The following is a 26,661-nucleotide window of genomic DNA, read 5'->3' on the forward strand; positions in this document are numbered from 1 at the left end:
ATTTTCTCCTCCATGAAGTAAGCATAGTACGACCACCTCAGAGTCGTCTGACAATGGTGCTGTATGTACTCATGTATAAGCCGAGTTTTTCAACACATTGACAACACTTATCTCAACTCTTATCACAATCCATCCATCCATCCATTGTGTCAAGCACATTTTTACTTTTGTTGCCACCATCATTTTCAAAAAGTTTTCTTTCTACTTGAGCCCTTGGTACCAGCTCCTCATTTTTTCCCTTCCCTTCCTGCACACCCCTTCCCCCATGAAGCCTTGATAATTTATAAATTTTTGCTATTTTGTCATATCTTACACTGTCCGGCGTCTCCCTTCACCCACTTTTCTGTCATCCTTCCCCCAGGGAGGGGGTTATATGTGGATCCTTGTAATCGGTTTCCCCTTTCTACCCCACCTTCCTCTACCCTCCCAATATCGCCACTCTCACCACTGGTCCTGAAGGGTTCATCGGTCCTGGATTCCCTGTGTTTCCGGTTCCTAGCTGTACCGGTGTACGTGCTCTGGTCTAGCCATATTTGTGAGGTAGAATTGGGATCATAATAGTGGTGGGGGAAGAAGCATTTAAGAACTAGAGGAAAGTTGTATGTTTCATCATTGCTACACTGCATCCTGACTGGCTTGTCTTCTCCCCGTGACCCTTCCATAAGGCAATGTCCAGTTGCATACAGATGGGCTTTGGGTTCCCGATCTGCACTCCCCCTCATTCTCAGTGATGTGATTTTTTGTTCTTTGATGCCTGATATCTGATCCCTTCAACACCTCATGATTACACAGGCTGGTGTGCTTCTTCCATGTGGGCTTTGGTACTTCTGAGCTAGATGGCTACTTGTTTATCTTCAAGCCTTTAAGACTCCAGACACTATACATTTTCATAGCCAGGTACCATTAGTTTTCTTCACCACATTTGCTTATGCACCTGCTTTGTCTTCAGTGATGATGTTCGGAAGGTGAGCATCATGGAATGCCAGTTTAATAAAACAAAATGTAATTGCATTGAGGGAGTATTTGAGTGAAGGTCCAATGTCCATCTGCTACATTAATACTAAACCTACAAATTGATGCACATAGATTTATTTCCCCATCATCATATATAAATATATTTACATATGTACCAGCCTTTATTTAGACCTCTATAAATGCCCTTTGCCTCCTAGTTCTTTCCTGGATTTCCTTTTACTTTCTTCTTGTCCCATTATCATGCTCAGCTTTCATTTGGGTTTCAGTAATTCCTCTCGGTTATATTGCCCTTGATCAAGCTCTATAAGGCCTCTTATACCCTCCTTGCCACCAATTTTGGATCACTTGTTCCCTTGTTTCCTGGGGTTACTAACACCCACTTCCTTTCCCCGACCTCCCTCTCTCCTATGTTCCCCTGGAACCGTTGGTCCCATTGTTTTCTCCTCCAGATTATTTATCCCACCTATCTTACCTAGGTAGACATACAGAGATAATAATATGCACAAAAAAACAAGGCAGAGCAAAGCTTTGCAACAAAAGAGAACAAAACAAAATAACAACAGCAAATAATGTCAAAAAAGATAAAAGTCTGTAAGTAGTTCAAGTTCTGATTTTTGACCTTGAGAAGTGTTTTCTGGTCAAGTCTGATGGGGTCCCACACCCTGGCCCCAAAGTCTATTTTGGCCCTCAAGACTTCCTTGTTCTGTTCCCCTTGCTGTTCTATTGCACGCCCTTAGTGTTTTGTCTCTGTGTGGTGGGGTCAGATCGGGCACAATTCTCGCACTGTGTCTCCAGTGTTGCCCACCTGTAGTGGGTCAGTGAGGGATGTCCTGTCTCATAGTGGACCCATCCCTTTGGTCCTCTCTGTGCATTGGCTGCTATGAACAGGAATATCGTCCTCAAGTTTTGGTGGGCCAGGATGTGCTCCACTCTCGCCTCCTCCTCCTTCATTTGTTCCTGTGTGCTGCGATCAGACATGCCCCTCTTCCTGAATCAGCATACTTTAATACCTTTTTTGTGGTAAAATTAGGTGCTTCAGCTGATATTCAGGTCAGCTTATCCTTGAGTATATATGGTATGTAAAATGTTAGTGTCCTGCTTAGTGTACAGTAAATATCAGTCATGACAATTACTGCTGCTACTGCCCCATTGTTGTTTTATCCAGTCCTGCAGCATCCTATAATCACCAGATGTTAGAGGCTAGGGTTGTGGCTATTGGGTCAGTCCAGCATCTCTTTCTCTCTTGCTCACCCTCTACTTGAAATCTGATACAGTATTCTCCGGTGATTGATCCCTCCTGATGAGGTACCCAAAGAAAGCATGTTGGACAATGTTCTGTTGTTTTAATTGAGTGTCTGTAAAATTTTGATTGGCTAATTTGGAGAAGGCGGCACCTGGGCGGCACAAGCGGTGGGCCCCTTGACTGCCTCTGACACATGAATCCTCACAGTTTTTAGAAGTAGCTTCCAGGCCTTTCTTCCTAGTCTGTCTTAGTCTGGAAGCCCTGCTGAAAGCTCCCCCACCCTATTGGTGTTTGAAATACTGTTGGTATGGTTTCCAGAATCATAGCAACATGCAAGCCACCACAGTGTGACAGACCGGTGTGCTCTGCTGCCATATATATATATATATATATATATATATATATATATTTAACTTTTAAAAAAAAGATGTTACAGAAATGTCAGTACAATCGATGGTGGTAAAGTGCTCTCTTGCAGATTTCATTTGTCACTATCCTAGGGGAAAATCACCACAGATTTATAACAGTGAGGAAAACAAATTTTACTGCAGCAAAGAATGAAATGCCAGAGAAGTTTAATATGAGGCAGGGGATAGTCACAGCTCTTTGCTATGATAATGCACATGTGTTTCCACCCTGAAGAAGGCCGACACCCTAAAGTCCAGATAACATGGCCCTGGAAACCAAATCCATACTGGACCCCAAATCTTACACGCTGACCCTCAGCCACCCTCTCCGTTCCTTTTCCCTCAGAAACATCCCTGTGGCCCAGGAATTCTCCCTGGGTTTATCCCTATGGGCCAGGAATCTTTATGCACTATTTTGTGTGACCCACTAAGTTTATCGATTATATAGAACACTACTTAATTATTTTAATTCTTACCTTTTATTTGCCATTTGTTTCCCTGAGTTTTCCCAGGTCCCCTTGTGAGTTTCTCATTCATTCATAATTGGATTTCTGTTGGCAAAGCGCATTTGAAATGTGGAGAGTGCATGCCGTCTGCTAACAAGCAGCTACCCAGGAGGACTAAAGTGGCAAATTGCCCCTCTGCCCTGGAACTGGGCACACCCTCAGTCCCTCCCCGGTGTGCTGATCCCACCCCACGGCCTGCTTTCGTTTTAACCATCTACAAGCAAACTGTGTTTTAGAAAGCTGCCACAGAGTGCCTTGGAACCACGAAACTCCAGCCCCCATCCTCTCTGCCTCCCGCCGCCCTTTGCCACCACCACTTCCACGCTCCTCAAGTGATAGCCCCTTCAGGTCTGTTTCCCGCTGTGCGTATTGTTTCATTCACTTACTTTAGCTTTACTGTTGTAAAATACATGTAGCATACAACCTGACGCTTGAGCTGCTTTTAGGTGTGCGCTTCGGGGCATTAGTGACATTCACAGTGCTGTGCCACCAGCACAACTGTCTATTGGTAAAGCATTTTCAACCCCAAGCAGAAGCTCCACACCTTTCCCTCCAGCCTCTTACCGTGTGTGTTAACATTTGTGGTTTAGGTGAAGGTTTACAGAACAGGTCATGAGCTTTAAATTCAGCAACTTACATACATTTTGTTTTACTTTATGTGCTCCAGTCCCGTCAATGTACCATCGCTTATCCCACTTCCTCCCAGCATCTCCTGTGTCCATTCCTCCTTTCCTGACCACCTAACTCTACTTGGCTAAATGCTATCCTTTGACCTTAAACTGCTTATTCTAACAGGGGGTGAGTTCAATTCCAGACCTGGGTGGTAACTAAGGGGCTTAGTCTTGGGTGCTCCGCTAGTCTCTGTCCAACCAGCAAACCTGTTTTCTTCTGATGTCAAGTTCTGTTCCACATTTGTCTCCCATTCGATCCAGGACCGTCTAATGTGATCCTTATTGCTCTGGCTGAAAAATCCAGCACAATATTGAATTGAAATGGTGATCAAGGCTTTCTTGTTTGGCTCCTGTTCACAGAGCTTTCAGGTTCTCTCTGTTGAGAGCAATGTTGGCCATTGGTTTTGAATATCTTTCTTATTATGTTGAGGAATTTACCTTGTATTACTATTTTTGGAGTTTGTTATTTTTAATCAGCAATGAGTATTGGATATTGTCAAATGTCTGTTCTGCATTAATTGGTATAATCCTAAGGGAACTTTCCTTATTCAACTATGACACTTAACTACAATGGTGCTAGTCGGAGGTGGTAGGGGCCACTTAAATAACAAAGACAAGACGGGCTTAATGAAAAACAAAGTCAAAGTAGTTATCAAAATAGCCTGACAGGGTGTCCCATAGAATGAAATAGATGAGAAACCTATGAAATCTTTACTTGGTCTGTATATGCGGAAGAATTCTAAGTGAGCCGTCTAACTCAAGTTGCTGCCATAGCCAGGACTCCTCACTCAAGCCCAAGATTTGAGCATTTTCCTCACTGCAGTCAAGTCACTGAAGACTCATAGCTCTCCTAGGGGACAGGGGACAGCTGCCCCTGTGGGATGCTAAGACGGTCATTCTTTACCGTAGTAGGAAGACTCATCTTTCTCCTGAGGAGCAGCTGGGGGTTTCGAACTGCTCAACTTGCAGTTAGTGGCCCAGGGCAGTGACTTTTATGCTTCCAGGGCGCATCCAAATGACAATTTGAAGGGAAGTGAAGGAACCTCTTCAAACTAGGATGCATATTCTGAGGGTCTGTGGGGAATATGGAGCTTAAACTACACTGCCCTGTTTATCTAACTCACTGTGGAGCTTCGCTTTGAGTCGCAACTGGTTGATGGCAGTGTGTGTAGCATGGCAATGTAGTCTAAGGTCCATCTTTCCCACGTCTCCTCAGGGGAGACAGCCTGATTTGAAGAGCAGTAGGTGGGAGTTCCTAAAGCCCCTCTAAACTGATGAGAATCCCTCACTGCCCCTTCTCTCCAGTGACGCCATGAACACATTTCAACATTGACTCCAGCGGTTCTCAACCTGCGGGTTGTGACCCCTTTGGGGGGTGCGGGGGAGCAAACAACCCTTTCACAGGAGTTGCCCGATTCATAACTGTAGCAAAATGACAGTGATAAAGTAACAACGAAAATAGTTTTATGGTTGGGGTCACCACAACAGGAGAAAGTGTATGAAAGGGTCGTGGCGTGAGGAAGGTGGAGAACCACGGATTTACTCTATGGTTTTAAGAGAAGGAAATTAGATACTAAACGTTGTGGGTTAAGTGAGACATTTTGGTGCATTTAAAATATGAAATAGGAGATTTCACAAAAATTTCAAGCATTTTAGAAATGGGAAGTACTTATTAGTTTTTCTTCTCAACCAGGGAGGCCAAAGCATGCTCTTCCTCAGTGGTCTCAGAGTAGGATTTAATCCTCTACTTGCAGAGTCCTCTGGGTCTACACAGAATGGCAAAAACGGCTGGGCCTGGTGCTGTGTTGCAGGAGGAATAACACTAGTGTCGGTCAGGCCAATTCTAACTAGAAAGGAAGATCAGAATGGGATAGTTAGAAAAATCAGTGTATTTTGAGGAGACTAAGCATCTTTCAGTTGGAAAATTACTCAGGGTAATTTTTGAAGTTTTGTCTGGTTTGCTTGTTTAAAACATTAGTCCCACGGATCTTTCTCATTGAATTTGTGTGGGAATGCTGTTTTGCTCTTTTGCTTGTAGTGGGCAACACAGAATGGCAGCCGCAATGGGAGAGCCTGGCCTCTCCAAACTGCAGTTTGCCCCCTTCAGCAGTGCCTTAGATGTGGGGTTCTGGCATGAGCTGACCCAGAAGAAGCTGAACGAGTATCGGCTGGATGAAACTCCCAAGGACATTAAGGGTTATTACTATAATGGTAAGCATTCGCAAACTCCCATCTTCTGTTATCTGCTGTTTGCCCCTCTACCCCCTGGTATCGTCCCCACTTCTCTTTAGAACAGCACACCTTTGTCTTTGGTAAAAGGGCCTGCTAACCGAAAAGTCAGTGGTTCAAACTCACCAGTTGCACCCCTAAAGAAAGATGAGGCTATCTGTGCCCAGAAAGATTTACAGCCTCGGAAACCCTTTACAGGGCTGCGATAAGTCAAAACCAACTTGACTGCAGTGGGTGGCAAGTTTTGTCTTCTGTAATTGCCATTGGTCAGGGTTTTCTATTTTGCTTCTTGACTTTTGATCCAACCTTGCTTTTACTTAGTTTCCCCAGTTGTGAGGAAAAGAAAGGGTGTATTGAAACCAAGTAATAAATCTAAGTAATCAATACCATTTTTAGTATTACTAGGGAAAGATTTAGAAATGCTTTTTTTTAAAAAAAATTTATTGGGGGAGCTTATAGCTCTTATCACAATCCATCCATCCATCCACTGTGTCAAGCACCTTTGTACATCTGTTGCCATCATCATTTCAAAATATTTTCTTTCTACTTGAACCCTTGGTATCAGCTCCTCATTTTCCCCCCTCCCTTCCTGGAAATGCTTTTTCCAACAAATCTTTTTTGTAATCTTGGGAATTTCTGCATTCTCACAAGAGCTCTGCCACCTTATGCTAAGCCCCCGTGTGTGTGTTAGGGATAGGGAGGAATTAGGCAGGCCGCACTGGGTTCAGCAAAGCAAACAACATGCACTCATTTATTTTTTTATTATGAGTGATACTGTTTCTGGTTGTGTTTAAAAAATGTGATGATAATTCTTTCCAGGTGATTCTGCGGGGCTGCCCACTCGTTTAACATTGGAGTACAGTGCATTTGACACGTGAGTATTTGCTCAGAATCTAAGATAAGGAACACAGCTTGCTTTTGGAAAGGGGTGAATGTTCATTCCCCTCCTCTCTAGGTCTTGTGGGAAATTAGGGAAGCTCCATTCTGAGCAGGACCCGCACCTCATGATTCTGTTGTTTCTTACAGAGCACAGGGACACATGCTAGGTGCTAAAGAGTAGCCGGTTCATTTCTTCTTCAGCAGATAGTTACCACTCCCTAACAGGTGTCAGGACTGGAGCCTTGGTGGCATTGTGGTTACGAGTTGGGCTGTGAGCCACAAGGTCAGAAGTTCAAAACCACCAGCTGCCCTGAGGGAGACAGGGCTTTCTACTCCCAGAACGACTTACATATAGTCTTGGCAACTTATCAGGGCAGTTCTAACCTTTCCTATAGGATTACTGGGTGGGCAGTTGATGGCAGTGAGGGAGAGAGAGAGAGAGAACGAACAGGTACCATCTGGTTCTCATGGTGCAAATGGTACACGGCTTGCCTACTAACTACAGGATTGGGAGTTGAGCCCTTCCAGAGGCACCAGGAAGAAAGATCTCTAATCTCCTTGTGAAAAAGCCATTGAATAATCTATGGAGCAGATGTAAAAGTCTAAGGCTGTCCGAGTTCCTCTTTCTTGGGATCATTGGCAAGTTTAATGAAATAATTCTTCAGAAGGAACAAGTTCTTTATATACCAATTATTTTCATTATTATTGCCTTCACTTTAAAAAGAGAGAGAAGAGTTTTTAAGTCCCTGGATGGTTACGATGGATAAGTCCTTGCCTGGTCCCACCCTGAGGTGCCTGGGGAAAGGCCTGGCACTCAGCTTCTGGAAGTCCCAGCCTGGAAAACCCCATGGAGCAGTTACGCTTTGCACTCCTGGGGTTGCTATGAGTTGCAAAGACCAGGTGGCAACAAGTCTGATTTTTATTTTGTAACATTTCTTTTTCTTGCTGTATGCATGCATGGGTGAATATGGAAAGTCCTTGAAAACCTTTGCATGAAACATTCCGAGCCTACTCCGTTAGCGTAGGTGTTTGGAGTACAAAGACTTGGGGAGCCTGGTCTCTGGGGGAGCTCTCAGTGTGTGAGAGGTGGAAAACAAAGGTCTGAAGTACAGTGTGCCCAGTGCTGTGAGAACTGCAGAGTGGTGATTGTTATTCAGAAATGCTTATTCAGCTTCCTCCCTGCCTTCATAATAAGAGAAGAAAGAGAGGAAAGCAAGATACTTTGGAGAGCCAACAGCCCTTCCCTTCATTTGTAGACACCAGGAGCACCTTAACAGGGCAGTTGGCTGTTGTTCTTGCCATTAAATGGATTCCAGCCCATCGAGGCCTCTGAAAGAGGGTCACTGCCCCATGGGGCTTCCGAGGCTGCACGGTTTATGGGAGCAGATCATCAGGTCTTGATTATAATACTTGGGAAGCAGATGTTCCCATGTAGCTGCTGGGTGGGTTTGAACTGAGTGCCTCGCCACCGCCCCACCGGGACTCCTTCCTCTTAGGATTACAAAGCTGAGACAACCGAGGGAGCAGTTGTGCTCTGACGCTCCTGGGTTCAACATGAATCGGAATGAGCTTGATGGCAATGTTTTGGGATTTGTTTGCAGCGCAAGGAGAGAGAAGGGGGTGGGGGTGCTCTCTGCATCCTAGCCATGCTTGGTTGATCATTTCTCTTTTGTCTCTAGGAATACTCCCACCCCAGCCCGTTGCTGCCCGGCGGTTGGCACGCTGTACAACACCAATACACTTGAGTCCTTCAAGACTGCAGATAAGAAGCTCCTTTTGGAACAAGCAGCAAATGAGGTCAGACGGAAAAATAATGTATCTGTCATGTTTTCTTTGCTCCTGACAGCTGTGGTGTTCCTGATGAGGGCCTTGGGTTCTGTCATAGAAACAAATAGAGCAGGGGCTTAAAAGTGCTTGTGGGTGCCTTAGTTATCCAGTGTTTCTGTGACAGAAACACCACTTGTGGTGGCTTTAAAAAAGAGAGATGTATTTTCGCACAGTTTAGGAGAACAAATGTCTGAATGCAGACTGCTCCCTCTAGGAGAAGGCTTTCTCTCTCTGGTGGCTCTGGAGGAAGGTCCTCCTTTCAGCATCTGTGGTCCAGTGTTCCATGGAGAGCTCCATGTGTCTTGGCCTCATTCTTCCTCAGGTCTAGGGGTTCCTAGCACAGGGACCCCAGGTCCAAAAGAATATTCTCTGTTCCTGACTCTCCTGATACTGAGATCTTTCTAATCTCTGCTTGCTCGTTGAATCATTTTTATATCTCAAAAGAGATTGACACTAGCTACAACCTAATTTGGGGGGGGGGGAGGGCGGGACGGGGTAGGGACAGGGACAGGACAGTTCGATCTCTACCAGTGAGTGTTGGTTTCCTTTCTCCCCCGGCCCCCCATTCTCCCAGTTCTCTTTTTGTGTTGGTGGGAAGTTCATGGAAGACGGGATGAAAAGTCAATAGCGCTTTTCTATAAACTTTTGGAAGCTCCCGCATAGGTGAGCTACGCTTTTGCTTCTGGATGCATTTTGGACCCTGTCCTTTGTGTGTGCTGGAGACACTTCACAAGGCCAAGCACCACAGTGCTCAAAGAAACCCTCAGACTCCCCATCACCTTCCCTATGGACTCTGAGTGATCACTGGAATTATCACAATCTGCTTCTAATCTCCTACCTTCTAACCCCTAACCTGCTTTGTGTCCTTTCTTCTGTCCCCTGCACATGATGGGTTTCTCCCTGGGACATCTTTCCTTTCCTTCTTTACATTTGAATCAAAGGAACTCCAGGGGCAGGAGGAAGCCTTTAGTCTACCTACAGGAAGGGTCTTGAAAAACAAGAGTCTTACATATTTGGGTGCAGAAGTGACAGAGGATGTCTTCCACCTCCAGTCTCCAGGCAGGCAGGCAGGCAAGCAGGAAGACCTCTCCTCCCTGGCGATGGACCACAGCCAGTGGCCTCAGGCAGCAAAGGGCTGTGTGTTTCTCGGCCTGTGGCTTGGCTGCTCCTGTGGCTCCTGAGGCTGCACATTTGACTCGGAACCTGGAGAGCTGAGTCGAGGGCAATCTAGCATCTAGGAAAGCAGGCATCCCACCGCTCACGGGTGTTCCTGGGCTCCCAGCCCTTGTTTCTTCCCCAGCTTGTCAGAGTGGGGCCTGCTTGGCAGTGAACCTGCTCCTCCACACCTGTTATATCAAGAGCAGGAGCTTACTCTCTCTGCTCATTTACCTCTGAGACCATTATGTGGAATAAGTCTTAATGGGCTCATCAGCATAGTTTGTTATCTTGCTTAGGTCTCATAAGGCGAGTAACTAATCTTAGCTATTGAAACACCTTGTAACCACCAGCTGTCAACTAGCCGCAGCTGTTCCTCTTGTTGTCAGCCCCAGTGCTTGCTGAGCACACAAGCGGGGAGTTTATTCTCTTTTCCTCATCTCTCAGGGAAAGGTGCTCCCAAGTAAGACGTGAAGAAATTAGCTAGATGTAACCTCGTTCCAAGAAGTCAGACGGTGCAAGGCCTATGCAGCACAGCTCTGCTGGCTGTGGGTCAGAGCACCCTGCCTCCCCACCTCCTTCCACCCACCATCCTCCCTGCCCTTCTGGAATTCTGCATCCTTTCCCGATGGCAAATCCCTGTGTGCCCCGTTAGATTGTGAGCGTCAGAGGCTAGGGACTGTGTCTGGTCGCTGCCACTCGGACGTGCCGGTGTTGAGTAGACAGTAAGGAACTCCTCATTGTAGGGAACAGTGAAGGCGGCAGGATCGTGACTGGTTCCTTTGGCTGCTCTGATGGTGAGGGACGCCGGGAACAGAATTCCGGGTTGTCTCTTTCTCTTCAGAATACGAGGGGAGTGGGGCTGGAAGAGAGGCTGGGATAAGCGGGCAGAGGAATTGCCTGGATCGAGCAGTGCTGAGCCTGCTGGGAAGGAGGCAGTGGGGTTTTCTTCATGTTTCTTTTGAGGGAGAGACGCTCCAAGATGTTTGATAACCCACCTGACACGTGTCTTGCTTCTGACAGATATGGGAATCAATAAAATCGGGCGCTGCTCTTGAAAATCCTGTCCTCCTCAACAAGTTCCTCCTCTTGACATTCGCAGTAAGTAAACACTTTCTGTTATTTCAAAGCCAGTGAAGCTCCCTGATTCCACCCAGGGAACCAGCAGCACCAACTACTTCTGTCCTCTCCAGAGCTCTCAAGGCCCAACTCCAGCTGTCAGGCTACAGTGGTTAAAGAGATGGTCATTCTCTTCCTGGCCAGAGTGCCCCAGGGCTGGCTTCTTACACACAGTTATTCTGTCTGAAGACGCTGATAAGAGTCACCACAGTGGCACATCCTGTTACTCGGGGCATGATGGCGTCCAGCTCTGGAAGGTGTGGTTTCACTGTTGGAAGGACCTGGTGGCTTAGGGGGTTGCACAGTGAAGACTGCAAGGTCAACAGCTGGAGCCCAGCAGCCACTCCTCAAGAGAAACATTTATGGGTGCGGAATCCCTAGGGAACACCATTAACCCGTCCACTAGGATCACTGTGAGTCACGATCGTCTCTCGCGGTGGGTTGTCAAGGGAAGCAAAGGGTTGGGTTCGCTTGTAGGCTACACATCTTTGTTGGAAGTAGTCCTGCAGAGTTTAGTTGCTGATTTATTTTTTTTAGTTTTGAAAGGCATCTGTGACCGAGTGATTTCTTTATTTTTTATTAGGGGTTCATACAGCTGTTAACACAGTCCATACATATATCAATTGTGTAAAGCACATTTGTACATTCATTGCTCTCATCATTCTCAAAATATTTGCTTTCTACTTAAGCCCCTGGTAACAGGTCCTCATTTTTTCCCTTCTTTTCCCCCTCCCTCATGAACCCTTAATAATTTATAAATTATTATTTTGTTATATCTTTCCCTGTCTGACGTCACCCTTCGCCCACTTTTCTGTTGTCCATCCCTCAGGGAGGAGGTCACATGCAGATCCTTGTAATCAGTTCCCCCTTTCCAACCCACCCTCCCTCAGCCCTCCCAGTATCGCCACTCACACCTCTGGTCCTGAAGGGATCATCTGTCCTGGATTCCCTGTGTTTCCAGTTCCTATCTGTTCCAGTGTACATCCTCTGGTCTAGCCAGACTTGCAAGGTAGAATTGGGATCATGATAGTTTGCGAGGAAAGTTGTAGTTTTCATCGGTGCTACATCACACAAGACTGGCTCATCTCCTCCCTGAGACCCTTCTGTAAGGGTCCAGTGGCCTACATATGGGATTTGGGTTTCCACTCCGCACTTCCCCCCTCATTCACTATGGTAGGATTTTTTGTTCTGATGATGCCTGATACCTGATCCCTTCAACACCTTGTGATCACACAGGCTGGTGTGCTTCTTCCATGTGGGCTTTGTTGCTTCTGAGCTAGATGGCCGCTTGTTTATCTTCAAGCCTTTAAGACCCCACATGCTATATCTTTTGATAGCCGGGCACCATTGGCTTTCTTCACATTTACTTATTCACTGGCTTTATCTTCAGCGGTTGGGTCTGGAAGGTGAGCATCATAGAATGCCAATTTAATAGAAGAAAATATTCTTGCATTGAGGGAGTACTTGAGTGGAGGCCCAATGTCCTTCTGCTACCTTAATACTAAACCTATAAATATATGCACATAGATCTATTTCCCCCATCATCATATATAAATATATTTGCATATGTACATTCCTTTATCTAGACCTCTATAAATGCCCTTTTGCTCCCAGCTCTTTCCTCCATTTCCTTTGACTTTCCTCTTGTCTCACTATCATGCTCTGCCCCCACCTGGGTTTCAGCAATTTCTCTTGGTTACATTACCCTTGATCATGCCCTACCAGGCCTCCCACACCCTCCTCACCACCGATTTGGGTCACTTGTTGTTCCCTTCTCCCTGGGTTTGTTAACACTAGTTGCTGATCTTTCAACGTAAGGAAAGGGCAGAGTCTCAAGGACCCACCTTCCCCATTTTGTTTTGTTTTTAAGAAAGAAAGGGAGGGGGAGTTTTATATACATAAGATTGGATTAAAATGAGTATGAAGGACAGCCTGAAAGAGAAAAAGAGTCCCAATACTTAACAACTGCTACCTAAGGAAGTGGGGGTGATGAGCTGGAAGAAAGGACCTGGCCCCAGTGGGAGGGGAAATGGGGGGAAGGAAGGGGCTGATTGTAGAGATGCAGGAGCTGGCATGTGTCCCTTACTCCCCCCTCCCTGACACACACACGTGGGCATTTTATATATGAAAGGGCTTCCAAAAGTTCTTGGGGAAATGGAATAAACGGATAAAGGAATATTTCCATGGATACTTTGCAACCCCCCTCATATACTTATGATTATGATAACAGTCATCTGTCAAATATATGTTGCATAGAGTCCTGAGCCCTGTTCAAACGCTCTCCCATTCTTTCTTACTCTAGAAAGTGCTACAGTGAACAGTCGTGCCATAATGACTTTTTCTGTAGCATAAATGTTAGGCGTTGCCCATACATATGGTGATGTGGATATATATGAATGTGTTTGTTTCACAATAATTTCATCAGGCTTGGGCATCCATCTTCCACCCCACATTTCTTTTTCTTTCTTGCCAAGTGGTTGGCATTCCCCAGGAAATAATTCTCCTTTTCTTTGAACGCTGCCTTCCTGGTGAACTGAAAAGAAAGGAGAGCAGGAAGCATGCTGGAGAGTACGTCAGAGGATGTCTACTGGAAGCCAGTTTTTCACATCAGCTTTTCTGTAGCACTGATGGGAGTAGGGGACAAGGAAGACGTCTACCTTCGTTATCAGCATGGTGGTGATTGTTAGCTGCTCTCCGGTAGAGTCCAGCTCACGAAGGCCCTGTGGGCAGAGTGGGATGCCCACTGGGCTTTTGAGGCAGGGGCCTTTCAGAAGCAGACCCCAGGCCTGTCTTCTCAGAGAGTTGGTACCACCGAGATTGTTTAAGACCCACAGATCCTTAGTAGATGAAAGTTGACATTGGTAATTTTGTCTATAACACTGAGGAATTTTTTTTAGGTTCTCTACTGGGCTAGATAGAGGTAAAGATTGGGAGTAGACAGCCTTGGTTTTGTTAGTTGAACATCAATACCTTCTCTGTTCTAAGAATGCTGATTGGTAGAACATAATTGACAGTAAGCTTTTAATGAGGTAAATAATTTTTAGCTCTTGCTCCAGTTTTAAGGTGTTTCCTAGGATGAGTATGCACACTGGCCTTTAGCCCTTTTTACTGAGCATACTTAGCTTGGCTTTAAAATAAAGGTCTATATCCTTTAAAGTCTATGTCAGACACAAAGAGTTTTGTGTTTAATTTAATTGAGGTCCTTGGTATTCTAAAAAGAATCCCAAGAAATTCAAGCCTTTTGACTTTTGAAGATGGCCTGCTAAAGTATCTTAGAAACTGTGGAGTCCTTGATCTTGAATTGTTTAACCTTTTATTAAAGACCAGTTATGACAAATCGTTTCACTACAGAGAGATGATAGTCTCTGGAGATGTGTTTGCTTTCCTTCCTGCTGTTTTTAGGACTCAAAGGAAGAGCCGCTTCATTAGTTTCAGTTGTGTCGCTTGATTTGCCATTGGGGAGTAGGTTCTTAGTTGATAAATTAGTTAGAGAATTGGGGATTGCAGGAACTGTAATTTTTGGTGTTCTCATCTGGCCACACATATAAATTTATGTTTAAAAAAATACTAGTAAGATCCATTTATGTGAAAAGTCCAGAATAGACCCATCCATAGAGACAGAGGTAAATTAATGGTGACCGGAAGTGAAGATGCTACGGAATGGGAGTAACTGTTAATGAGAAAGGGGGGTTTGGGGTGGTGGTGGTGGTGGTGATGAAAATGTTGTTGAACTAGTATTGATGGTGGCAATATACTTAAATCCCAAACCCAAACTCACTGTCAACAAGTCACTTCCAGTTCATAGCTAGCCTACATAGGGTTTCTGAGACTGCCAATCTTTGTGGGAGCAGACAACCTCGCCTTTCTCCCACAAATTGGCTGGTAGGTTTGAACCACTGACTTTGCAGTTAGCAGCCAGTGTCTGACCCACAGTGCCAGCAGACTTCCCTTATCAATATACCATATATACTCGTGTATAAGCCGAGCTTTTCAGCACATTTTGAGTGCAGTTTTTGTGGTAAAATTAGATGCCTTGGCTGATATTCAGGTCAGCTTATATTCGAGAATATATGGTACTCTGAACCACTAAAACATACGCGATTAGTCTTACGGCATGTGAATTTAGTCTCAGTAAAGAAATAAACGATAACTAAACCCCAAACCAAACTCACTGGCACCGCCTCAATGCTGAAGCATGGTGACTCCCTCTGGGAGTTTCTGAAGCTGCTTTACGGTCGTAGAAAGCCCAGACTTTCTCCCTTGGAGGTGCTGGTGGTTTTGAACTGCTGACCATGTTGATCACAGCCCAATGCGTAACCATTGCACCACCAGGACTCCTATAAATTATATAACAGTCACCCAGTTTTCATTCTTACCAAGATTCAAGAAGAAATAATAATTAGCCAGATAAACTGTGATAGCGATCAGTGGTCACACACTACTGGGGAATCTGCCAGACGCCCATGTAGCTGTGTGATCCTACCACATGGGAGTTCAGGCCACAGATGCTCGGGAATTTCAGCAGCACAGGCAGTCTGTCTGACTGGGGATTATGTCAAGGATAGTGTGATGAATGCTGTCCCCGCATCCCTTCCCTTGAAGGAGCAGTCAGAAACCTGTATCATCTGTGCTCCTTAGTACCGAGACTGACAGCCAGTGGTACACTCCAGGGCAGGAAATGGATTATACTCGTCTTTGTATTGCCAGTGTCCAGTCTTTTCTTTGTGCATGCTGTTAATTTTATAATTGCTATCATGTCCTCTCCTACTCATGATGACTTCATATCCAACAGAACAAGCCACTGCCTGGCCCTATGTCATTACCGTTGCTGTACCCCAGTCCATTGTGGCAGCCCCTGTGTATTCTGTGGACCCTTCAACTTAGAGGACTCATTTTCTAACCCTCTATCAGAAAATTTTCTCTTGTGTTTGATAGGATTTTCATTATCTGAGTATCAGAAGTCGATCCCCAGGCTTTTCTTCCTAGTCTCTAGGAGTCCGGAAGCTCCACTGAAACCTGTCCAACATGCGTGGTCCTGCTGGTCATGAAATACTGCATCACAGCAACATGCAAGCCAGCACTAATGCATCGATGATTGTTTTTGTACATTAGCAAGTGCTTAATAGTTGTTGACTTGAAATTTACCAGTAAGACATTTTAAAAACAACATTATTTTGCCTATCTATTTGCAGGTATACAATGAACGCAGCTTCATTTATAACAGGCTTGCTTTGTTTGTTGTGGAGAGAAGGGCACTGTGTTGTAGAGTCAGGCCTCCACATTGAGTGTGTGCACTGAGTGTGTCTGATCCCAGCGGGGAAAGCTGCAGATTCGGTGCAGTGTCCTGGTTCCTGCCCTGCCACTTCCCCGTTTCCTTTTTAAAACAAGGGATGTAAATGGCTGCCTCCCAGAGTGGTTTTGTGTATTAAATAATGGTCATGATAGCATCACCCACTCCATCAGCATTTTTCTTGTTAGCAGGTGGCCAATAAAGTATATCATGCTTTCATCGCAATGGTAGTATGTGGTGAGTGCATGGGGGAATATTTGGGGATAAAGACGGGAGTTCTGCATTCTGTCAAGTTCTGGAGATAAGAATATCCACTGAGCTGATCTCATTTGCTATGTGACAGTTTTTTGATCTTTCGTGGCTCTACGAAGCTGCTTCCTTTGAAAATCTAACCTCCAGGGATGGATTTTAGTGTCATCCCCCTCCCCCCAGTATTTGTGCTAGTACTAATAATTTGAGTATTATCATAAATGTCTTAGAATTATCTTCCCTTAAATATGGAATCCCAATTGTTGCTTTCCACATTTTATTCTAACCACCTAAAATAGAATGAAAAGCAGTTGGCAAATCTCCTGTTGCAGCAGGCATCTCTTCTACAAAGTAAGGTACAAACAGAGTTGGACTTCCTTGCAGAACGAATCAAGAATGTGCCAATAAAGCTGTGAGATACACACACACACACACACACACACACACGAATCGCGAATGCAATGCTGCCTGGACTTTGAGAGGAAGTGTTTGTGGGAGCGACAACAAGAGTAACTATTTCTTTGTTGTATTCACAAAAGCAAAGTGAAGTGAATGTACAAACAATTTCCTGCAGATTATTTACAATGGCAAAAATGTTCCACAGTGAAGACCTTCATCCAGAGTATATTCAGTGCAAGGTTAAGATGTAAAATGCATTCCTGACTATATAATTCTGCTTTCCCTCTGGATACCTAAGGGTTTTGAATCTGTATCTATCTTTCTTATCAAGACTGGTATGAAGGGTATGAAAAGACACGGTGTTTAAAATGTACTGTTGATTATGTATAAAAAAGAAGAAGCTGCATTCTTAGATGCATTTCAGTTTAATTATCGGTGCTGTTATTTTCCCTTTGGTCTTTGTTGAAGACTTTTTTGCTGTTAATGACCATCCAGTGATCCTGGCTCAGGGAAGTTCCTGCTTCCCCTTCATCTTTCGTCTCGAGGGATTTAACTTATTCTAGATAGTTCATGTAAGTGGGTCATGTAGTTTTGTCTGTTGATGCCGTTCTCACATCCTGTCTTCTTCTTCTTTGTCCTCCTAGGATCTAAAGAAATACCACTTCTACTATTGGTTTTGCTACCCCGCCCTCTGTCTTCCAGAAAGTATTCCTCTCATTCAAGGGCCAGAGGGTTTGCATCAGAGGTTTTCACCAAAACAGGTATCAAAGAAAAAGAACACCATGCAAATAAAGTTGGGTTTGATGTGCAAGAATAGTTCTTCTTGTTCACTGTGAAGAAAAACAGGTGCTACATTAGAGGTGGTGACTGTCGAATTCTCGAAATATGGTAGTAGGAGAATAGACTTAGTCATAAATATTGTTAAACACTTTGGGGAAATAGTGAACAATAATTTTCCAGTGGTGTTATAGGAAGAATTGTAGGAGTATTTTAAGAAATGGCAAGAATTTACCATAACATAGTCTTCCATATGTAGAGGCTGATCTGCAGTGCCGTGAACCTGATCGGCAGTGCCGTGCTGTGCTCTCTGTTCTGACCCAGGAAAGGAGCCAGAAATCATGGCGGCCCTTAGGTGAAGGGTAGTAGTGCCCACAGACACCCAGGATCTTTACAGAGAGTCTGCAAGACAACATTGAAGACATTCTGCTCTCCTCATGCCAGATTCCCCAGCTTCTCATGGGGATGAGGCACGCAGAGCTGGGTTTTTCAGCTGAAGAAAGATGATCCTGTCATGTAGAGCCCTGAGACGAAGAGTGAAGACAGTCGGCGGGGAGATGAGAAACCCCAAAGACTCCGTATTGCTGTGAAGGCAAAAGCAGAGCAGCAAGATGATTTGAATTATGCAACATGTCAGCCACTAAAACTCTGCACACTGAAGCCAGGGACCGTACAGCACTGTGGACTTTAGGGATTTAAAAAGAGAAAAAAGACCAAGGAAGAGGGTGATCTTGTGGCACTACGATTCCAAGAAGAAATATAAGGGGGCTTCAAAAAGTTCACGGGAAAATTCCTTTATCTTTTCATGTAATTTTCCCACAGTCTTCTTGAAACTCCCTCCTATAGATGGAGGGGTGGGGGCAGGAGTGGAGGGAGAATAATTGCTCGTTGGTGCAGGACAAACATGTATGATTACACAGCCCTGCAAAACCACTGAGCACGTTAAATGGGCAGGTTGTATGGTGTGTGAATTGTGTCTCAATCCAGTAGCCTTAAAGAAAGATTATGGGAAAATAGAATGTGTGAATAATGGAGTCATGCTGGGTAACCTTCTCAAGGGATAGATTTGTGTAGTTATTGCAGAAAGGAAAGAGTGTTTCGATGGTTCCTAGAGGAGCCTCACGAGCTGCTGTGCAGTGTCATGTTGTGCCCGGTCTCAGGCACGACGCCAGGCACGCAGTGTTGCATGGAAGCTCAGTGTATGCTCTGGGCATTGTTACGTTCAACTGCAGCAAAAGAGTATAGGGTTTTCTGACTTTAAGGTGTCTTTCCCTTTATGTTAGTTTTTTAGCTAGAAGTACACCTGTACTTGTCTGCACAATAACCCCGTGTTCTCTGTTTTCAGATTCAGGCCCTTGAGCATGCATATGATGATCTTTGCCACACTGAAGGGGTCACGGCCCTCCCTTACTTCTTAATCAAGTATGACGAAAACACGGTGCTGGTTTCTCTGCTGAAAAACTGCAGTGATTTCTTCCAAGGTCAAAGGACAAAGGTCAGAGAAACTTTGAGTATCATATTATCCAGGAGAAAAAAATCTGAAGTTAGCATGCAGAATTCAAACTCATTTAGAATCTTTTCGCCATCTATGGGATACTTTAGGACATTCCTTTCTGTCCACCTTTTCCTCCCAAATCAGCCCTTCCGACTAACTTTCCTACCTCAGTCACCTCAGTGTGATTGGGCATTCCTTACCTCCCGTTTCAAAGAAACCCACTGCCCATTGCGCCAGTTCCAACTCGTGGCAATCCTAGCTGGCATTTCTCAGGCTGGAAGTCTTTATGGGAACAAACAACCTTGTCTTTTTGAACTGCTGACCTATGGTAAGCATCCTAGTGCTTAATTCATAGCGCCACCAGGGCTCCTTTCACTTCCGGTGTGTAATAGTGATTTCAGTTTTTCCTCCCTGGTGCATTTTACATCCTTCCTTCACTGTGTTTCCAGAGCTATAGTTCAGGCCTTGATTATCTTGTTTATTGAACAGGTAGATTCTTCTAGCTTCTATCTTGCATATCACAATTCCAGAAATACCTTTCTCTAATACTTTACTTCCACTCATGGAACAAGAGCCTCCTGATGTATTCCTTTTAGTCCCAAGTTTGCTTGCCCGCCTCACCTTCCACCATTTTCTGTGTATACCTTTGCTTCAGCTAAGCTGGTCTGTTTTTCACCAGCCCCTCATTAAGTCCCCCAAGGTCTTTTTCTAGATCTGTGTGTGCTCATCTTGTCTCATCATCCTAAGAAGCTTCATTTAATGAAATTCTACTATTCTTCAGTTCACCTTGAATTCTACCTGACCATGAAGCCTTCTTTCATTATGGGTGTGGCCGTGGTGATCTATCCCACCTCCTGCTCCCTGCACTTACTGTCCTATCTTCATGTACTGTCTAATGATGTTTAACATACCAACCTGCCGTTAATCAGAATCAATGGCAACAGCTAGCAACAATAACAAACTTTGTGCAAATGATGTTTTTTTTTAAAAAAATTAATTTGTTTAAATTATTTTTGATAGCTCTTACAGGTATTATAACATTCCATAGTTCAATCACACCAAGAAGTTTTATACAATTGCTACCACAATCTGTTTTAAAACATTTTCTTTCTTCTTGAATTCCTTGATATTAGTTCCCCTTAGTCCCCTTCTTCCCCGACCCTACCCCCCAGGAAAACATGCCGCACGCACAGACACACACACACCCATAACGTACACCATCCAATGTATCCATTCACATACAATTCTGTTGTTTGCTCTCCTGGAGTGGGGTTATACATTCATCAATACTATCAGCTGCTTCCTTTCTCCCTGCACTCCCCATTCCAACAGGGAACCATTACCTCTGTTACTGTTTCTGAAAAGTTATCTATATTGGATTTCATGTATCAAACTATCTTAATTATATAAGTGAACATATGCAAATCAAACATGATTAATGAGGTAAAACAAATTAAAAACCATAATAATAAGGGGAGGAAATATTAAAGAACTAGAGGATAGTTACTAGTTTCATCAGTGCTATACTGCTCCCTGGATCTGCCATCCCTTCTGTGTGGCTCTTCTGAGGGGGACTGTCCAATTATCTTACCTTATCTTAGTAGGTTTAGGGTCTCCACTACATCCATGCTCCTTTGTATTGATTTGGTTGCTTGGTTTTGAACTTGTGATACCTATTCCCATCAACCCCTCATGATCACACAGGCTGGTGTGCTTCTTCCATGTGGGCTTTGTTGTTTTCCTGCTAGATGGCCGTTGTTTAACTACAAATCTTTAAGACCCAGACACTATATCTCTTAATAACTGGGCACCATCAGCTTTCTTCACCACATTTACTTATGCACACGTTTGTCTTCAGCAGTCGTGTCGAAAGGTATCATGCAATGCCACATTATTATAACCAACCGTTCTTGTGCTGAGTTAAGATTTAAGTAGAAGCCCAAAGTCCATCTGCTTTTTTTTGTATACTCTATACAAAAACTCTATATACTTACATATATATTTTCCTTTCTTCTTCTTTTATCTTTTTTCTTTCCTCCCACCCCACTATGTTTACCCATCGTTCACCTCTCAGTAATTCCTCTCAGGTACAATTCAGTTGATCAAACATGACCAGAAAAGCTACACCATCCTCACAGTCAATGTTAGAACCCTGCCTATTCCCCATCCCTGTCCTTATTGCTCACCAGCTCCTCCCTTCCCACGATCCCCAAGAACTGTCGGTCCCATCGCTGTCTCCATAGGATCACCTATCCTGCCTATCTTGTATAGATAAACACTAAAATTTAAAAAAAAGAAAGACCATATAAGTCATGTTTTATGCCATATTAGAGTATAAGTTATAATTTATTATTGATTAATATTAGTACCTTATGAGATCAAGTGGGATATTTTGGATATTACAGCTCTCTGGGGACTGTACAGATTCCCCTTTTTAAAAAAAAACATTTTATTGGGGGCTCGTACAACTCTTTTCACAATCCAGACATACATAAATTGTGTCAAGCATATTTGTACATCTGTTGCCCTCATCATTCTCAAAACATTGCTTTCTACTTGAGCCCTTGGTATCAGCTCATATTTCCTCCCTCCCCGCCCCCCTCCTTCATGAACCCTTGAGAATTTATAAATTATTATTATTTTGTCAAGTCTTACACTGTCTGATGTCTTCCTTCACCAAATTTTCTGTTGTCCGTCCCCCAGGGAGGGGGTTATATGTGGATCCTTGTAATCAGCCCCCCTTTTCTACTCCACCTTCCCTCTACCCTCCCAGTATTACCAATCTCACCACTAGCCCTGAGGGGTTCATCTTTCCTGGATTCCCTGTGTTTCCAGTTCCTATCTGTACCAGTGAACATCCTCTGGTTCAGCCAGATTTGTAAGGTAGAATTGGGATCATGATAGTGGGTGGGGAGGAATCATTTAAGAACTAGAGGAAAGTTGTATGTTTCACCGTTGCTACACTGCACCCTGACTGACTCATCATCTCTCTGATACCCTTCTGTAAGGGGATGTCCAGTTGCCTACAGATGGCCGTTGGATCTCCACTCTGCACTCTCCCCCTCATTCACAATGATATGATTTTTTGTTCTTTGATGCCTGGTACCTGATCCCTTCAACTCCTCATGATCACAGGCTGGTGTGCTTCTTCCATGTGGGCTTTGTTGTTTCTGAGCTTCATGCCTTTAAGACCCCAGACACTATATCTTTTGATAGCGGGGCACCATCAGCTTTGTTCACCACATTTGCTTATTTTCAAATTGTGCACCCATTTGTCTTCAGCGATTGTGTTGAGAAGGTGAGCGTCATGGAATGCCAGCTTAATAGAACAAAGTGTTCTTGCATTGAGGGAGTACTTGAGAGGCCCAATGTCCATCTGCTTCCTTAATACTAAACCTATAAATATATGCACATAGATCTATTTCCCCATCATCATATATAAATATATATACATGCCTTTATTTGAACCTCTATAATGCCCTTTGCCTCCTAGGTCTTTCCTCTATTTCCTTTTACTTTCCCCTTGTCCCACTATCATGCTCAGTCTTCATTTGGGTTTCAGTAATTCCTCTCGGTCACATTACCCTTGATCAAGCCCTACCAGGGCTCCTAAACCCTTCTTGCCACTGATTTTGGATCACTTGTTGTTTTGTTGTCCCTGGGGTTGTTAACACCCACTTCCTCTTCCCCCTCCCCCTCTCTCATGTCCCCCTGGAACCGTTGGTCCCATTGTTTTCTCTTCCAGATGGTTTATCCTGCCTATCTTATCTAGATAGACATGCAGAGATAATAATATGCACAAAAGCAAGACAGAGCAAAACAAAGCAACAGAAGAAAACAAAATAACAACAAACCAATGACAAAAAAAAGAAGAGCCTGTAAATAGTTCAAGGTTACAGGTGCCCTTTTTGTGAGGATGCTACATCTGTGTGAAATCCAGACCCAGCCTCCTTCCTCAGATAGGGCAGTACATCAGGACAGCCTGGAGTAACTTCGCACATGTGATGACTGCCTCCTTATGGACCAGAAATAGGTTTAATTGTACATGTTCTTTTTTTTTAGGGTTTCCAAGGCTATACATTTTTAAAAAACATTTTATTAGGGGCTCATACAACTCTTATCACAATCCATGCATATACATACATCAATTGTAGAAAGCGCATCTGTACATTCTTTGTCCTAATCATTTTCTTTTTTTACATTTTATTAGGGGCTCATATAACTCTTATCACAATGCACACATATATATACATCAATTGTATAAAGCACATCCGTACATTCTTTGCCCTAATCACTCTCAAAGCATTTGCTCTCCACTTAAGCCCTCTGCATCAGGTCCTCTTTTTTTTCCCCTCCCTCCCCGCTCCCCGCATTTGTACATGTTCTTAAGGAAATTAAGGTCGTCTAGGAGAGATGAAATGTTATCTGGGAATTCAGTCAATGGAAGAGAAGTGACAGGTTATACATTGGCTGTTGGTCAAAATCCTGCCCTGTTCCAGAAAGTGTCATCAGACTCTGGGCAGACGATAGCCTGGTAGTTGTTTACTCATCTCCTTACTGGGGTCATGAATGGCCACATCCATCCTCACACTCCTTCCTGCCCAAACGTGCTTTCTTAAAACCCTTCTGTTGTTCCTATTCAGGATAAAATTAGAACTATTTTGCTTGACATTTAAGGCTCCTAAAACCCGATCCTGTCTATCGCTGTAGCCGCATGCCCTGCTGTTCTCCAAGATGCAGCCAGTGTCTTGACTACATGCTCTCCCCCCACGTCTCTGCCTTCGAATGTGGGGGTCTCTCAGTCTTCATTGGTTCACCTGCCCAATGCACGCATCTTCAGGGTCTCCCCTCGGTTCTTAGGTTAAGAACAGAATTCCCTAATGTGGCAGCTGAGATTGTGTGTAGCCTGGCCCCTCTGCAGAGCCCCCAATCTGTTCCTAGCTCCCTGTCGCATTGTACTCTGGCCTTTAGCCCTCTCACGGGTGCTAGGCACAGCCCTTACATGTGCCTTTTGCTTGGAGCAAGAGTCTCTCCTTTGTCGTCTCCCTCACCCCCTTGTCTAGGCAACTCTACTTTCTTCACATTAGAGCTTAGTTTTCTCAAAAGAACCTTCCCTAGCCTCTGTAAAAACGGTTTCTTCTGACTGTGATCCAGCCTTTGTCGTTTGTTGTTGTAATTTTCCATTTCACTGGGCGATTGATCTTTTTCTCTCATTTAATATAAATTCCACGAGGGCAGGTCTTTCTCACTATTGACGTCACCTCACTTGACCTTGTGCGTAGTATGTAAAATAAGATAGGATATATGCATGCATGATAATTTGGCCATCCCACACATGAAGCACCTGGCACACAGTAGGCCTTCAAGAGGTCACTCAGCCTGACTTAATACGCGTGTTCTCTTTCAGGTGGGTTTGCTGCTGTCTGATGAAGGCTGTGTCCTTTGCCAAGGCTTTCCCAACTTGCTTATCCACCTCAAGCTTATGTCTCCTATGAGTCACGAATGTGGGTGTGTTTGTCAGGAGACACTACGGGGCGATGCATGATTTAATGCAATAGATGATGTAGTGCAGTAGTTCAGTTCTTCATTTGTGGTGAACGGTGGTATAGACAACGTAGTTTCAAACATTTTGTGGAATTAAGTGGAATTAAAGCATATTAGGATTTTCCCATGGACTTCTTGAAGCCCCCTCATACGTAACCTCTTAGATCAGCTTGACACCATGGCTCCCTGCCCGAGGAGGCGCACATCCGCATCTCAGCTCAGGGGACTCAGAGCAGTGACACCAGAGGTGGGTCTGGGCCTCTGGCTCAGAGGAAGAAGGCAGGAAGCTGTCCGCTCGAGAGGGAGCTTGGGGGGGTGCTGAGGTCGGGGAGGTCCAAACTCGAGGCACTGCCCTCTCAGGTTTAGAACCTTGGCGTGGACGTCAGAAAATAGGCACCTGCTCCTGAAGAAGGCTTTGCCCTCCACAGACAGCTGCAGCCGCCAACTGTTGAACTTCACCGTTGTCCTAAGCACCGAGCTGGTCCCGCACATGCATGAGTGCTGCCCTCACGCCACCCTGCAGAGTGGATGGAGGGAGTTGTCCCTGTTTTATGGAGGAGCAGAATGGAAGGGAGGTGAGGGAAAACAGAAGCTTCTTCACATGTCAAAATGGGAAAATAAACAAATGCTTTTCTCTCCGGGAGGCCCTGGCTGGTGTCAGTAGGTCACGTACCCAGTGGCTGCGTGAGCGGCTGGAAGCCACGCTTTACCCCAGGTGCCGTGGAGGAAAGTCCTGGGCATCTGCCAAAGCTTCAGCCAGTGCCAATTGCATGGCCGGCCCACAGTTCTCTGACACGTGGCGTCTCCCTAAGTCAGAGCTGGCTCTGGTCGCTGGTGCTGCTTTTTCTCCCACTAGCTCTCCATGGGTTGGGTTCAAGAAGTCCATTTTCAGAACCCAGTGGCACCTCTCGAGCGCACGCAGTCTTCTGGGCCTCAGTTTCCTTCGTGTCTATAAGTGTACGATAATGACACGCTTTCCTCCTCGGCAATGGTTGTGGGAGTTGAGGTAGTGGGTGCTAACGGGCTCTACTCAGTTTTACTCGCATTTCATAATAGTCCCTGCTCGGTTTTCTTAGAATACATCTTTTTTTTCAAAGAAAATGATCCTCTTCAAAGGAAAATTCTTTTCTGTGAACTTAACCTCAGTCCCCACCTCTTCTATACAAGTAGGGTTTTGATGTCCTCAGTTCTGCAGCTAACAGTCTTTCCCAAAGAAAAGGAAACGTTCTTAGCTCTTTTCAAAAAATGTTTTTAAAAAAACCCAAACAAAGCAGAAGAAACGGTCCGCCTTTGGGAGACGACTGCCCAGATTCACAGAGTTATCACTTCAGCCCCTAAAGGAAGGCAGCACCACTGCATGAATGATGCCCTCTTCAACTCAGAGCTCAGCAGCTAAGGCCCTTTGACTGGTTCCCTCCCGTTCTTTGGTTGGGACATGATTGTTAGTGTGATTGCTGTCTTTTTACTGTGACTTAGAGTTAAAAATGTCTGTCATGTTCTCATTCAGTGCTCTAGTGTGTGACATTGAATGTGTGTGTGCAAAACTTCACAAAACAATACTCAGTGTGACACTCTTCCTATTGTACTCCGTTTTAGCTTTTGAAAAAGCATTAGTTTTCTTAGTAAATATTTTGCATACTTTTTTCTAATCGTCATCTGTGCATTTTTTCAAACGACTGAGATTGCATGGCAGGGGTTCACTGTAGAGCATCCATTTGAGCTGGGACAAACACTCTGTAATAACAAACGTAAGCAACTTGGTGACACACTTCAAAACATGATTATTATTACATTAAAGGTGTCTGAGTATATCTGGAATTGATTCTTTAATATTTTATGCCTAGAAAGGGCCACTGTACATCATGACACACATTTGACTGGCATAGAGACGAACTA

General features: G+C 44.5%; 1 protein-coding gene across 2 annotated transcripts in view; it reads left to right on the forward strand.

Moving 5' to 3' along the window:
• The window catches only part of ATG7 (autophagy related 7), a 273,741-nt gene that overhangs the window by 29,822 nt on the left and 217,258 nt on the right, over positions 1 to 26,661 (forward strand). For both annotated transcript variants that reach the window (XM_075550029.1, XM_075550030.1), the window contains 6 exons: positions 5,841 to 6,013; positions 6,851 to 6,905; positions 8,590 to 8,707; positions 10,916 to 10,993; positions 17,594 to 17,710; positions 19,072 to 19,221. In XM_075550029.1, coding sequence (XP_075406144.1) covers positions 5,854 to 6,013; positions 6,851 to 6,905; positions 8,590 to 8,707; positions 10,916 to 10,993; positions 17,594 to 17,710; positions 19,072 to 19,221 — 678 coding nt within the window. In that variant the 5' untranslated portion in view covers positions 5,841 to 5,853. The remainder of the gene's footprint in view (positions 1 to 5,840; positions 6,014 to 6,850; positions 6,906 to 8,589; positions 8,708 to 10,915; positions 10,994 to 17,593; positions 17,711 to 19,071; positions 19,222 to 26,661) is intronic.

This window comes from Tenrec ecaudatus, chromosome 5, assembly GCF_050624435.1.
Source record: "Tenrec ecaudatus isolate mTenEca1 chromosome 5, mTenEca1.hap1, whole genome shotgun sequence".
In the NCBI taxonomy this organism is placed as follows: Eukaryota; Metazoa; Chordata; class Mammalia; order Afrosoricida; family Tenrecidae; genus Tenrec; species Tenrec ecaudatus.